Genomic DNA, 15,027 nt, shown 5'->3' on the forward strand with positions numbered 1-15,027 from the left:
TGACAGGCAGGGCAGCCGATCGAGACTACGGTCTACCCCAAAAGCCAAATCAAAGTCCTTTAATAGAGGGCATCTGCTTACCCCATACAAATGGGAAAAAAGCACGTTAAAAGAAGAAGAAGAAGAAGAAGATATGCTGTGAACAACGACCAACTTGAGGGAGACGGATTTTACGTAAAATTTATTTGATGAACAATCAATACCGTTACGTTAGTGAAGGCTGCGAAATATTTTGTGCAGGAATTTTCTGCCATGATGCATTTTCCAGCCAACTTTTCCGACTCCGTGTGTATGAAATTCCTGCCTGGTCACCTTTTCCTGATAATTTCCTTGGTAGGTTTACCTTGTTGTTGTTGTTGTTTTTCAAAGTATGGTTAGATATTTGACATATTTACAATACTTGTCTTTTTTTTCTTTGATTTTACTGTTATTCATCTCTGAGCTCTGCGCAATTATTGTGTTTTATGAGTATTTCCTCTAATTGCCATTATTGTTTCCTCCAGTTTCCAGTATATTTTGTGTTGCCCCTCGGGAACTTTTGGCCATGGTATCGATGTTTTGCCATTACTATGTAAATTGTTAGATCGACTTGCCAGCCAGGCGTCTCCTGATACGACCGAAGATGGCTAAATATTTCTCCTATATGAAACAAGCCTCGTCGACTTCTCCCTGTTCTCCGCGTTCGCTTCCTTCCCTTCCTCCTCCGTCTGAATCACTCCTTGGGGAAGCTTTCCCAGTGGAAATTTCATTTTCCCTTTCGTCAATTGCGATTTTCCTGTTCTGTTCGTCTCTTGGCTGTCGCATTCCGACGAAAAATGATCTAAAGAGAGTGCGGGTTGGCATTGATGATGTTTCCTTTGGTAATTTTTCATCTTTATCTTACTGAATTCACAATAGACTTTATGCTGGTTGTGTGGCTGGTGAGTCGAATCAGCCGTTATTATCACTAACAGTTAAGAATGTTAGTTAATCTTATCATATTTTTATAAATTTCTTTACAATGTGTACAGATCAGCAATTAGTTCTGGTGTGTGTGTATATATATATATATATATATATATATATATATATATATATATATATATATATATATATATATATATATATATATATATATATATATATATATATATATATATATATATATATATATACACACATTGTGGGCTTGTAGGGTTTGGTGATTATGAAAGAGTGATTGTGCTAGATTATTTAATGTCAAAGATAAGCATAGAGCTCCTGTATTAGCATAGAATGAATAAAATCTTGCAGAACATTTTTAGGAAAGGGGTTTGACTGCTGTAGATACATCGTTTTCAAAGAACAATATTCATATTAGGCCTAAGAGAAAGGTTCTAAGATCATATCGTAACGCACAGTATATGGAAGTATTTGGGGAATTGGTAAACGTGGCGCTGCAGTTGCAGTAATGACAAGTTAGATTGATAAATAGAAAGTGTGATGAGGACATAAGGAGAAAATGGATGGATTATGGGAAAAGGAAAAACTTTGACACAGACGGAGTATATAAGTAATTTTATATAATTATATGGTAAGGTCTTCTGAACGGCTGGGAATATATGTAGATATAGGAGAGGAGGAGTTAATTACAAAGAACTTATTATATTGAGTGCGGTTGCATGGCGGAACAGATCATGTGGGGATTATATAGGAGGCTGGAAAGAGCTACCGGGGTCTAAGCGATGTCAGGCAGGGCAGCCGATCGAGACTACGGTCTACCCCAACGCCAAATCAAAGTCCTTCAAAAGAAGGCATCGTGCTTACCCCATACAAAAAATGGGAAAAGGCACGTTAAAAGAAGAAGAAGAAGAAAGAGCTGTCAAAAAGAAATTGGGAGTAAGCTAAGACAAGTAAATAGGCGGTTGGAGGTGAGCAACTTAAGGAAGCACCTGTTCGCTTGATGGTATGTTGGAAGCTGTGACTGAAAATACTCCTCACGTTAGCCTGATCGAAAATCTGCATTATTCGGATTCTTAAGACTGTGTACGTTACCATAATCAGTTTCTATTTTAATCGTTTTCTTACTAAATTCCGTTTCCTCACACATATTTCCATGAATGTTTGATTTTGCACTTTCATAAGTCATGTGCTTGTCCTGTAAATACTTGCGACCTTAAATAAAATTAACTGAATTTTTCTACTGCCTTTCTGTTGATCGTACTCAGATGTGTTTAATACACGTTGACTTGAACTATGCTCATTTCAAAAAGGTATGTGGAAACCTCCAAAAAGGAAAGAAAATAACAGAAAAACATTACTTGTAGTGCAACGCTTTCTTTTTTTTACTTAGTTTCTAAACTTCTTTAAAGTAGAATTTGCTTTCTGCATCTTTACTTTGGGCTCCCACGTTTATATGCATACGTCTTTGGGATCAGTTCTTTCGTCCGGTAATCAAGTCTTGAATAAACAACATTGAAACGAAGCCTAACGAAGTTGAAAAAGTGCTCTCGAAAACTACAAACCCGCCTTCAGTGGATTATATCCAGTTTCCAGTTTCATTTCCCTTAATTACTTGCCTGTCTTTTGGATCAGTTGTAGGTTTCATCTTTATTGCTGATTCATTGTGAATTCTTACTCCACTCTATCCTTCACAGGTGTAGGATTGTTTTTTCTTGGGAATGGAATAACATGGCGAGAAGGCGCTTCTCAGGAAGTAAGCAAACATCGAAGCCCATTAGGGTAAATCTGTGATGGAGAATAATCCCATCCTCTCTATTCCCTTTGCCTCTGTCAACTTCGAAATTACCCAATCAGTCAATAAATCAGTGGCAAAATTCCTCAAACGAACAGGCCTTTGATCTCAAGATTGACATTAATACTGATAACTGAACTGGAATTGGATAAATGGATTATGTGAACGTCGGAAGATGCTATAACCATAGGGTCTATAGGCGTAGAGCTGTTGTCAAGAGTTTGATCCTTAAGTCGTGCTCAAAAGGACAAACTGCTGATGAAGCAGTTGTGAGGGAGTAAGGAAATGAATCTATCAAGAGGCACTGTTACTCAGGAACAATCCGACGATTGTTTGTTTACATTAGTTTTTACGCCTGAACTTTAGTTAATTGAGAGTCCGAGAAAAGAATGAAGAGAGAAGGTTTCATGAGAAAAATCAAATCACAAGTGGTAAAAGAATTAAAAATGATGTTGAAGGGGTGATTTGCATTGTAACAACTTTTGTTTTAAAACAAACACATTTAAAATGTTTCATAGGTGTCAGTCGCTTTGAAATAAAAGAAGAGTCCCATTGCCATAACAACAGTTTCCAACATTTTATAAGCTTTGATTTGCTTTTCCCTACAGACGCGCAAAAGGTGATATTACCCTGAACACAGAATAGGTGTGTTGTAAGTTTACACACTGTTCATTTACCTACTTACCTTTCTGCTTATTAATCATGCGTTTGATGTTAATAATGAAAACAACTATTTACTGTACAAATAACGGATTACTTTTGTTTTGAACTCTTGTTTGGGATGCATTTTCCATTTTGAATCAGTTAGGCAAAAGTACTTTCAAAATTAGTAAGGGTTTTTGTAAGACTGTTGAAGGAAATTGGTTTTCCCCAAAATTTGCTCATGCATGAATTCTGAAACGCTGAACTTTTTGTTTTCAGAAACAGATGTAGATACTTGCAATTACTTCAAAGACTGTTAAGATACGACACATTCACTCCATACACAGAATGTTTTGTGTCTTCACAATTTCGAAGTAATTGTAGGCATCTGCATATATTTCTGAAGTTCAATCAATCAAGGCTCGGAAGCGAATAGGTAATATGTCATTCCGAGAATAGTTTAAATGTTTGGGCTTTCTAGGTATCACGTAATGAGTCACAGCTTATAGATGAGCTACTGAGCTAAGGAAATACTTTTATGTTAGCATGGCAAGAATATTTTGGTCAGGAAAACATATGCAGTATGGTAACATAAAAACGTAGGATATTCTGTAATGAATCACGGTTTATAGATAAGCTACTGAACTAAGGAAATACTTCTATGTTAGCATGGCAAGAATATTTTGGTCAGGAAAACATATGCAGTATGATAACATAAAAACGTAGGATATTCTGTATTTTCCTGCGCATGCAATCTCCCTCTTGATTTTTTATCACATATGATTTAGGATCATTATATTAGAAAAATGTTACTTAGTGCAGTAACGTATATATTCCAAGTAAACTTGAAGGAAATGTTGGTCACTTGATAAGGATTGCCTGAGGATGTTTTATTATCTTGAATTTGATCAAACCTATCTATTGATTTCCTTTAAACATTTTCGTAACGTCATAATTTCGCAAATGAACATATTGCTCATTAGTTACGGTGGTGCGAAACTGGAATGTTATATAAAATTTACGTAGTGAACGTAATTCTTAAGCGACCTCCCAACACAAAAAAGACTCCAAAAAAAATAAATTTAAAAAAATCACACGACGAAATAAAACGATTCTTGCAGTTATTAAACTCGTGCTAAGATTGCTATAATTGTGATTATATTCTTGGTATAATTCACATCAAAATTTCCTCGCTCGAAAACACGGAGACGAATATGAAGCTAGATTCCTGATATCAACGCAATAAAAGATAAAAGTGAAAAATTCTGTGAGCGAAATGCAATAAAAGAATTATTAAGGCCCGGGCGTTATAAAATATCCAAGAATTGCAATACCTCCGGTTCAGCATTTTCTCTCCCCTTGGCCTCCAAACGAATTTTTCCACCATTATTTGAAAAAGATTTAGAAACGATATGAGACACGACTTTATGAGAAGATTTCGGAGGCACTCGAGCTTATTTAATGCCAAATTTAGTTCTGGAATTTCTCAAGTCTGGACGGACACCGGGAGTAGCGGTTATTGCTGCTCTCCTCTCTCTCTCTCTCTCTCTCTCTCTCTCTCTCTCTCTCTCTCTCTCTCTCTCTCATACCGTCATACCTTTACTGCGTTATTTTGAGACTCGCTTGTTGCCTTTAAGATGCATTAGTTATCTATGCTTTGTTTTACTAAAATCGGTATGTGCCTCTTCACCCTTGATGTGTTGAAGTCTACCAGTTTGAATCGTTCTTGTCATTATTGTTTTAATCTAATGGATGATGAAGTATTACTTTAGAATTTCACATATATTATACACTAACCAATATGTGGGGAAACAAAAATGGCTAAAGCTGATTCTTGAAATGAAATAAGCAAGTTTCTTTTACATTTCTTCCTCTGCTTATGTTTAACTACCTGTCTCCTTTTCACTCCATATTCTACAAAGAAAAACATTTCATCAGCTGTTTCCTGTCTTTTATGTGAAGTTAATGTCAAGAAAACGACCTAATAAAACAGTCTTTGTTCGGCAGTTTTCTGTATATCCACAGTTTACTTTTTGTCAATTACTCTTTGTCTCAGAAACCTCTGACAACTTAGCCGTAGCCTCACAGTCAACTTGCCTGCTTTCTCATAACCATCGTGTACTGTTCCTCAAGATGTCGAAATGGTTTTTGTTGAACTTCTTCCATCGTCACTTTCGGCCTGACTTCACTCTTATTCGAAGTTATCTGTACTCTGAATGTCTACAAATATCTGCCATTTCACTTTGCATTGCATCCACTTCTGATGTCCACCAAAACATCAATTGTCTTTCCTCTTTCAAACTGTTCTCGGTGACAAATCTACTCGAAGGTTTAGAGTGTTCGTTCCAGTATTATGATCTTTCATGAAAATGTCTGCTCTAAAAAAGTTTTTTTAAGCATTGCTACAAGAGTTCAACTCTGTGTTCCTTTTTAACTCATTTAATTTCATCTTGCCAGATCAAAGTTTAGGTTCCTCTCTCTCTCTCTCTCTCTCTCTCTCTCTCTCTCTCTCTCTCTCTCTCTCTCTCTTTATATGTATGAAAATTTATTTTTACCACACATACAAGTACGTGAACTCTACTACATTTAGATAGGCTATCAAGTTTTATTTTCGTTTCTCTTATCAGAAGAGATTCTCATCTATAGGATACTGGGAACTAATAAAAAAAAGAGAATTAAATTCTTATCACGCAGCTTTTGTGGCTGCTTCAAATTCCAAGCAAGAACGATTTTTAAAGCGAACCGAATGAATCAGCATCAAATAGTTGACCACTAATTTTAAGTTTTCTTTAGGGAGACGGTGCTCGTTCCCTTTGAAATCAAAATAGTAATTTATAAATTAAGTTTTCCAGATTAACATAGCAGTGAAAGATGCGATTATGTAAGATGTGTAATAATGACCGCGACATTGACGGTGTGTCCGTAACACGATTAATTTCCAGTAGGAAGTGGGTCGGATGTTTGTCGTACGCGGATGCAGTGTGATCCCAAAAAATGCTGGATGTGCCTTCGTATCCCAAGTGTTTGCTCTAGGCGTGCTCACTGTTATTGCAGCCGCGTTGCTCCAATGCCAACGAATGTTAGAGTGCCGTGGGTTAGCCGATTAATGCGCTGAGGGCTCCTTTTGTATTTGATGTCCTGAGTGAAAGATTCAGTGTGCATGCTGTTGAAGTTCATGTTTAATATCCAATAGTGTACCCAAGTACAATTATTCTACGTAGGTAAGAGGCGTGCATACATTAGTTTCCTGTTGCAAATATTTAGGCACTGATTTGGTAGGCACTCTGGTAAGAAGCGAATAGATGCTGAGTAATAGTGGTCATATGTTTATTTTATTTTGCTCGTTTTAAGGAAACGAATCTCACCCGATGTTATTTTAGCAGATTACTAATAAGACAAACATTGAATCCATTTCCTGGAAAGCTAATGACCTTATTGGTTCTCTTTCTTTTTCAGGAGATGAGTCGTCCTCCCCTCCTCCTTCTGGTGCTCTCCGTGGGCCTTCAGGGGGGGTGTTGGGCGTCCTCTCTCTTCCCAGGAGACCGGACTCCGAGGCCGCCCACGCCTCCTCCTCCTCGCCCTCACTACTACGACCATCCTTTCGCCCACCACGGCCACTACCACCCATCGCATACCCAAGGAGGGAGCGCCTTCTTGGACTTCTACGACGGGATGGACGACCCCATCGAGCCCTGGGAAGAGGACGAGTCGTGGTGGGATGGGGTGGAGGAAGTCGTCCTGACCAACAGCTTCAACGGAGGCTTCACCTACGACGACCTTTATTACGACGACCTCTACGATGCCAACTACACCTGTACGGACACGTTAGAATGCGAGGAGTTCTCCGCCCTTCCTCCGCCCCCCGATTTCATCCTCACATTGCCGCCTCCTCCAGTCCCTCCCTTCCTCCAAGGAGCTATTGGAAGGCTCCAGGAGGAGGGGAGGAAGAGGAAGAAATTGGAATCTACTGAAGATGAAGACGAAGACAAGGAACAAGACTTGGAGTATGACCAGTGTTCGCTCTGCGAATGGGCAACGGGCGGGAACAACACCCTCAATCTCCTGCCTCCTCCGTCAGGTAAGAACCTTTCTGATAACAGTTGCACTAATATAATAACAATAATGATAATTTGTCAACTTTAGGTGGCCTCAGCGATTGGGAAAATTATAAAAAAAATTTGCTTTTAAATTGGTTTGGTAAAAGGTATCTTTCGTCCTTAGAATGTAATTACATCCGTAGGAAAAGGATCTCGTGATCGGATCCGGTTTTGATTCTTGGTTTCCAGCTTGAAAGAAAAGTAATTCATTTAGCAAACGAAGTTATTTATCTGTCACTCTTCATCAGCATTACATCTTTTAAGTATTATTATTAACAAAAAGCTGTTGTACTACCTTTAACACCGAACTAACATAACATTGTCTTTTCTTGTAATTACTTCCAGCAGGCTTAGAAACAGTCTTTGTAAGTATACCTTAGTTTAACCAGACCACTGCGCTGATTAACAGCTCTCCTAGGGCTGGCACGAAGGATTAGACTTATTTTACTTGGCTTAGAACCAATTGGTTACCTACCAGCGGGACCTACAGCTTATTGTGGAATCCGAACCACATTATACCGAGAAATGAATTTCTGTCACCAGAAATAAATTCCTCTAATTTTCAGTGGCCGGCCGGAGACTCGAACGCAGGCCCAGCGGAGTGTTAGCCGAGAACTACACCGACCCGTCCAATGAGGAACTAAAATTGACACATGGCTTTAATCACTACACGTGGACTTTTGAATTTCAAACATGACGTCACTGGGGTAGTGAATTTCTATTGGCTGGCATTTCTCATTCTCTCGTTGGTGGTCTGGGCGGCAGCATGGGCATTCTTGGTGCTCCGTATGACGTGTCCCATGCAGCTGCATGGACAAAAATCGCTCTCTTGTACGCGCTCTTTGCTGCAAGCCGCGGCATGATGGTGCCCGTACCACCAGCGAGAGAATGAGACCGGCCAACTAAGAGAAATTCACCACCCAATGACGTCATGTTTAAAATTCAAAAGTTCACACGCGGTTATAAAAACCTTGTATAGTGTATGTCAACTCATAATCCAGTCCTGAAGACGCCGCCGAAAGGTTGGCTAACAGTCCATCGACTAGGAAAAGTAAATAGAAAAAACATTGAAAAATATTTCCTTGTTTCTGCGAAGCTTGCAGAAAAAAAAAATATAGACTGATTCAAAGCCTTGATAATAGAGAAGATATAATATATATATATATATATATATAATATATATATATATATATATATATATATATATATATATATATATATATATATATATATATATATATATATATATATATATATATATATATATATATGTAAATGTATATATGTGTGTGTGTGTGTATGTATGTATGACACTTATTTTCCTTTTCAAATATCTCAGGCATTTAGGGTTATATATACTTTTATTCTAGATATTATCCTTGCTCTCTTTTTTTGCTCTTTTATTCCTTTAAATACATACAAACATACTTACATATACACCCGTGCCCCACGCGCAACCCCACCACACACACACACACATATACAAACACACACACACACACATATATATATATATATATATATATATAAATTTATATATATATACACACACATATACAGTATATACTGCATATGTACCCATGTACACTCGGCAAGGAAAGTGAGGATACAGTTTTTTTAAATCTTCGGACATACATTGCTCAATAATGAGACATCTGGCAACTTTAGAAAGGGGGAGGAGCTTCAGTCTTATTGTGTTTTTTTTTTTTTTTTGCTTGACCTCCTATTACTTTCAATCACATTCTACGGTTCTGAAATCATTGATACTTAAATGCAGTAGTAAGCTTTACAGTATTCGTTCAAGTTGTAATTTGCAGCGACACTTCTGAGGAAAATAAACATTTTTCGACATAACCTACCAAGTAATCTTACACAAATGAATTTATGACACCACAATGAACGGAATGCTTGCATAATCGGAAACGCCATCTTCCATAATGAAATCAAGAGTTAAATTTGAGCAATGTCCAACGAAAAACTTGGGGAACAATAAAGGAGCGAATGCAATGTTATGATGAGAGAGAGAGAGAGAGAGAGAGAGAGAGAGAGAGAGAGAGAGAGAGAGAGAGAGAGAGAGTTAGTTGCTGTTGTGTAAGCCTAGGCCTTTATGTAGAGCTACTCATTTCATTATTTTTTTTTTCTTTTAGCGATTGAGCGATACTATATTTGTATAGTATGTTTTAGCAATGGAGAGAGAGAGAGAGAGAGAGAGAGAGTTGCTGTTGTGTGCCCTAGGCTTATATGTAGAGCTACTCATTTCATTATTTTTTTTTTTAGATTGAGCGATACTATATTTGTATAGTATGTTTTAGTAATGGAGTATGTTTTAGAGAAGAGAGAGAGAGAGAGAGAGAGAGAGAGAGAGAGAGAGAGAGAGAGAGAGAGAGAGCTGTTGTGTAACCTAGGCCTATATGTAGAGCTACTCATTTCATTATTTTTTTTCTTTTAGTGATTGAGCGATACTATATTTGTATAGTATGTTTTAGCAATGGAGAGAGAGAGAGAGAATGAGAGAGAGAGAGAGAGAGAGAGAGAAACTATGGCAACGTCAAGAAACATCCAGTTACTTGCGTTTTCCCGCCGAAGATCGGGCGATACTCCGCACATCATAGAGAACGCTCTTGCTGGATTTAAATAGATTTGGTCAATCTACCCTAGCTGTCACAACATTTACTGCCATTAATTCCAGCTGACCTTTAACACCGTGAAATACAAATATGAATGAGTAAAAATTAAAGAAATTATCATTACCTCGTATGATGATACAATAATAAGCCTGTTCATAACGGAAAACGAGTAAATATTGCTGTTCTGATAAACAGTTCTACGCCGAGATATCCATACACTATCTTTTAGATCTCTATGAATGAAGTCATCTGAGAAATTCTGATTACGTCGGACATGCATGGTGTTTTTAAGTATCTGAGCGTTTTTGTTTTGCAGATTTAACATATATGATATAATTTGCATTGTATTTTCATATCCTAGAGTAAATTTACCGAGATTATGTGTTTTTTGTAAGAAAAAAATTGAAATTCAATGAACGAAATCTAATGAAAACTGTATCTTCACTTTTCTTGCCGAGTGTACATGTGCAGAATTTATAAATACACTTAAATACATTAATTACCAAAGGACTCCTATTTTCTATTTCTTTCATTTAACTGTTAATTACTCATTATAATTTTTGTGCACATATACGAATATATATATATATATAGATATATATATATATATATATATATATATATATATACATACATATATATACATATATATATATATAAATATAAATATATTTATATATATATATATATATATATAAATATATTTATATTTATGTATATATATATATATATACATTATATTATATATATAATATAATATATATATATATGATACATATATATATGTGTGTGTGTGTGTGTAGAATCTACTGGTCTTTTTTACCAGACACATATGTAATTATATATATATTTATGTTATATATATGTGTGTGCATATGTACAGTCACTCAAAAATGTTTTGCAACATGTTCCAGAAGTTTTCGTTCACCTACCAGTAATTTGTTCTTTTGACATTTACAAGGAAATGTAATTTTCTTATTTGATTTTAGTTATTAATCATACGGTTAACAATATAAAAAAGAATGGTGAGTGAAAAATTCATATTACGAAAAATGACGAAACATTTTGAAAAATTTCACTTCAGATGATTGGGCAAAAGAGTCAAAAAAGAAACTATATTTCGAATCCAGATAAAAGCTTATTGACTAATAAAATAATATTGAATAATCATCAATTAAATTATATACAAATAAAGAAAGAAAGAATTCAACCAATATTGTTGTCAAACACAAAAGAGAAAAAATCTCATAACGTCGTATGTTATCGTGTGACTCCACATTCGGGCGGGAAAGTTAAACTAAACTGTCTCGTCACTTGCATCGATAAGATGGGCAGCAAACTCAGCCGCACCACGATCATTAGCTTGCATAAGACTAATGTCTCTATTGTAGATATTGCTTTTAGCGTAAATAAAACAGCCATGTATAGAGGGATACAACAACAGAGAGAACGAAAATATGATAAATTCATTGTAAAAAGTGGAGGACGACCCCATTGTTGCACTACTGTTTAAGGATCACCATCGGATGATCACTAACTCCCCTGACAACTGACAACCGGTGTTGCTATAAAGAAGAGAACATTACGCTTTCCCTTCAAGTTGCTGCTCAAACCATCCGTAACAGGCTACATGAGACCAAGATATTATTTCATCATACTCCTGCCAAAAACACTTCATATCAGCGAAACACAAAAAATAGAGGCTAGGGTTTGCGTTATATTATAAGTCCAGTGGCCGATGATTTCTGTAAGAGTCATCTTTTGCGATGAGGAGGACATTCTCCACTGATGAGCATGGTAGTCTCCTTCACTGCTGGCATTTAGCATTAACTAAATTAATGTTGAACTTCTTGCTAATTTTAATTCTTTAGAAGCTTAGATAATAAGAAATACAAAAATAGGCGTTATATATTCAGTTAACTTCATAAGAGGCATTGAAATGATAGGCCTAAGTAGCAATGAAAGAAATGAGAAATTACACATGATATCGGCATTATATATATATGTAAATATATATATATATATATATATATATATATATATATATATATATATATATATATATATATATATATATATATATATATATATATATATATATATATATATATATATATATGTCTGTGTGTCTGTGCGCACGATTATATTTTATGTATTACAAAAATAGACGTGAAATCTGTTAGTCTAGTTCAGTATATTCTATATTAAGTTTCACTAGTTCACAATATACATAGGATTAGTCATTCAAAAATTTGATTTATAATAATGTGCAAGCAAATCTTTACAAAAGTCGATTTTTGTTGATGTTAGGCCTGTCTACAAAGTTCACACATATGAAGGAGATAAAACAACGATAGTGATGGCAGTTGGAGATGAAAATACTAAAACATAAGAACAGCGATGACCTCTGGAGTATTATAGTAACATCCTTTAAATAAGTAAAGTATGACAACAGTAAGCAGTATCGGAAAAAGTCCTGTTTAAGGGAAACTACAGGTAATTTCTCGGACCGACCACTATAAGCGCTTACAACTGAGTTGCCAAATAGCGCCAGATGTTATTATTATGAGCTGTTGTCCGAAAAGTTTTGAAGTATGTTGCAAAACATTTTTGAGTGATTGTACATTATATATTTATATATGAACGTATATATACATAAATTATGAAGAATAACTAGCAATTGAATGAAAGAAATAGATAACAGAATAGTTCTGGTAATTCATGTATTTAAGTGTATTCATACATGTACATGTATTGAGAGAGAGAGAGAGAGAGAGAGAGAGAGAGAGAGAGAGAGAGAGAGAGATTGTGGTGTCAAGCTGTATACCCTGATCGATATCCATTGACATTTTTCTTCATTAGTGTTGAGAAATAGGTAAGCTGAGATCTCTTTCTCCATGTAGCTACATCCACCGCAGGCTAGGATTATTATTCCTCACCGTCATACCCGCCCTCCTCCCCTCAACTCACCCCCTCAGATCATAATGAAGATGTTGGTAGAGATGTTAAAAAAAATCGGGAAAAAAACTCAGTGAATATCGTAGCGATTTGGCACATTCTGATTTATTTATTTAGTTTTTTCATTACGCATCTCGTGTTGAATCGACTTCTTGTTCATATATGGGTTTTCTCCTCTCATCAAAGTTTTTATATTGCGATTGCTATCTTTCATTTAACCTGATAACACCAAGTGCTACATTCTTGAACGGGTGATTAAAGTCAGGAACGGGGTTTCCGTCCAATGACAAGTGTCTTTGTAATCCAAATAATCAAATATATAACAACACTTTAAAGTTTCATTCCTAACGCAATCATAAGTTTATCCAACTATATAGTTTGGCCGGCGGATAAGCATGAACCTTTAACAACCTACTGATTAATGTTAATTGGCTTCGAAAAGAACAAATACCAGATTCGTTTTCAAAGGCTTATTTTTATTTTCTTTACCATATTTCTCTTTTCCTCAAACTGGTTCCTATAATCGAACGTTGAATTTCAATGTTGAAGAAAAAGGTTTTGGGGAAATGTGTGACGTGTTTTCCAAACATTCCGATTACGAAATTCCATTCCAAAAGAGACCTCATCATTGACTTTAGTGTTTATTGTAGTGAGAGTTTTGTAAATTATTGTTGCTTTAATTTGGAAGTGTTATATTCCAGAGATGTAAAATAGACTTTATTTCTGATGAGAAAATTACTGCTCATATACATTACACTGTCAAATAATGTTAAAACTACTGTTTGATGATAATGTTTTTTACTGTTTAATGGTAAAAAGGAAATACATCCAAGTTTGCGCTCATTGGACTTACCATATACGATTGATTTACGTTTTTGTGTTTATAAATGTAAAAGTTAAGTAAAACTAAGTGAGAGAGAAGAAACCAGTCTTTCAAGGTTAATCACAAACAAAAACTGACGCCATAGAATCGTCTAATTCATCCCCGAAATACTTAATTGGATGATGACTCTCGTTATCATCATCGCCGTTATTATTATTTTTCTATATTTTTCAGGTTTGTTCATTCTTTCGCTGTTGTCGATAACTGCATGTTTTATAATGGTGCTATTTTGGTCTTTCCTCTTTTCTTGAACTAGGTCATACTGAACTCTCACCTAACGTAAGTATACGGCTGAATTGAGATGTAAGGTTAGGCACTTCTTTGTGTTATGGAAAACCAATAACAGAACCCCTAGGCCGTGTGTAGTCCGATATCACCTAAGCAGAATTAATCAGCGTTGAAGAAAGCATCAGCAAGAGGGGTCGCGGTGGTGTATAGCAAGGAGATCGAGTATAGAGATATTCTTCATTAAGGGGAACTAAAGGGTAATACGATATCCAGCAAGGCCTTCTGCATTACCTTCGGATATGAGGGTTTAGGTAATGGAGATTCAAAACGAGAGGTGGAGGCCTCGTGCTCGCTGATTGGTGGAAGGAGATACTGATGAAGATGGCTTTTGGTAGAGAGAAGGGAGATGGTGGGGGGGGGGGCGTGTTGGGGGAAGGCAGAGAGGAAGAGAAACGAAAGGCAGGTTGGGCAGGTTATTGATAGGTAGGATGATGAATGCTAGGTATAGAGGTGAAGTCTGATAATGAGGATTCGAGGGAAGACGGGCCGCAGGAAACGTAGATGCGGGAAAAAGACTTGAAATTGGATATCAGACGAGGTGAAGTCAAGATGTCCAATAGGTTGAGAAGAACCTTTGTTTTGGATTGTTATTTGCTTGTTCTTTTTTTTTACCTGGTTCGATTCATTCTGACTTTGTATAGTGATTTTAAAGTGATACTGGGACATTAGGAAATGAATTTTCACATTTTTGGCTTGTTAAGTTATAGTTCATCTTTATTTTGTATTGTAATCTGTTTAAATTACCGTGAAGATTTTGTTAAGAAAAAACAACAGACGCTCCTAAATGTAAACTTTGATCAGTTTTTACAATATATTTAT

General features: G+C 36.0%; 1 protein-coding gene across 1 annotated transcript in view; it reads left to right on the forward strand.

The window, feature by feature from the left end:
• The window catches only part of LOC136843092 (uncharacterized), a 684,045-nt gene that overhangs the window by 141,337 nt on the left and 527,681 nt on the right, over positions 1 to 15,027 (forward strand). Inside the window, exon 2 of the mRNA XM_067111072.1 lies at positions 6,812 to 7,433. Coding sequence (XP_066967173.1) covers positions 6,815 to 7,433 — 619 coding nt within the window. The 5' untranslated portion in view covers positions 6,812 to 6,814. The remainder of the gene's footprint in view (positions 1 to 6,811; positions 7,434 to 15,027) is intronic.

This window comes from Macrobrachium rosenbergii, chromosome 11 (assembly GCF_040412425.1).
Source record: "Macrobrachium rosenbergii isolate ZJJX-2024 chromosome 11, ASM4041242v1, whole genome shotgun sequence".
NCBI classification, from domain to species: domain Eukaryota; kingdom Metazoa; phylum Arthropoda; class Malacostraca; order Decapoda; family Palaemonidae; genus Macrobrachium; species Macrobrachium rosenbergii.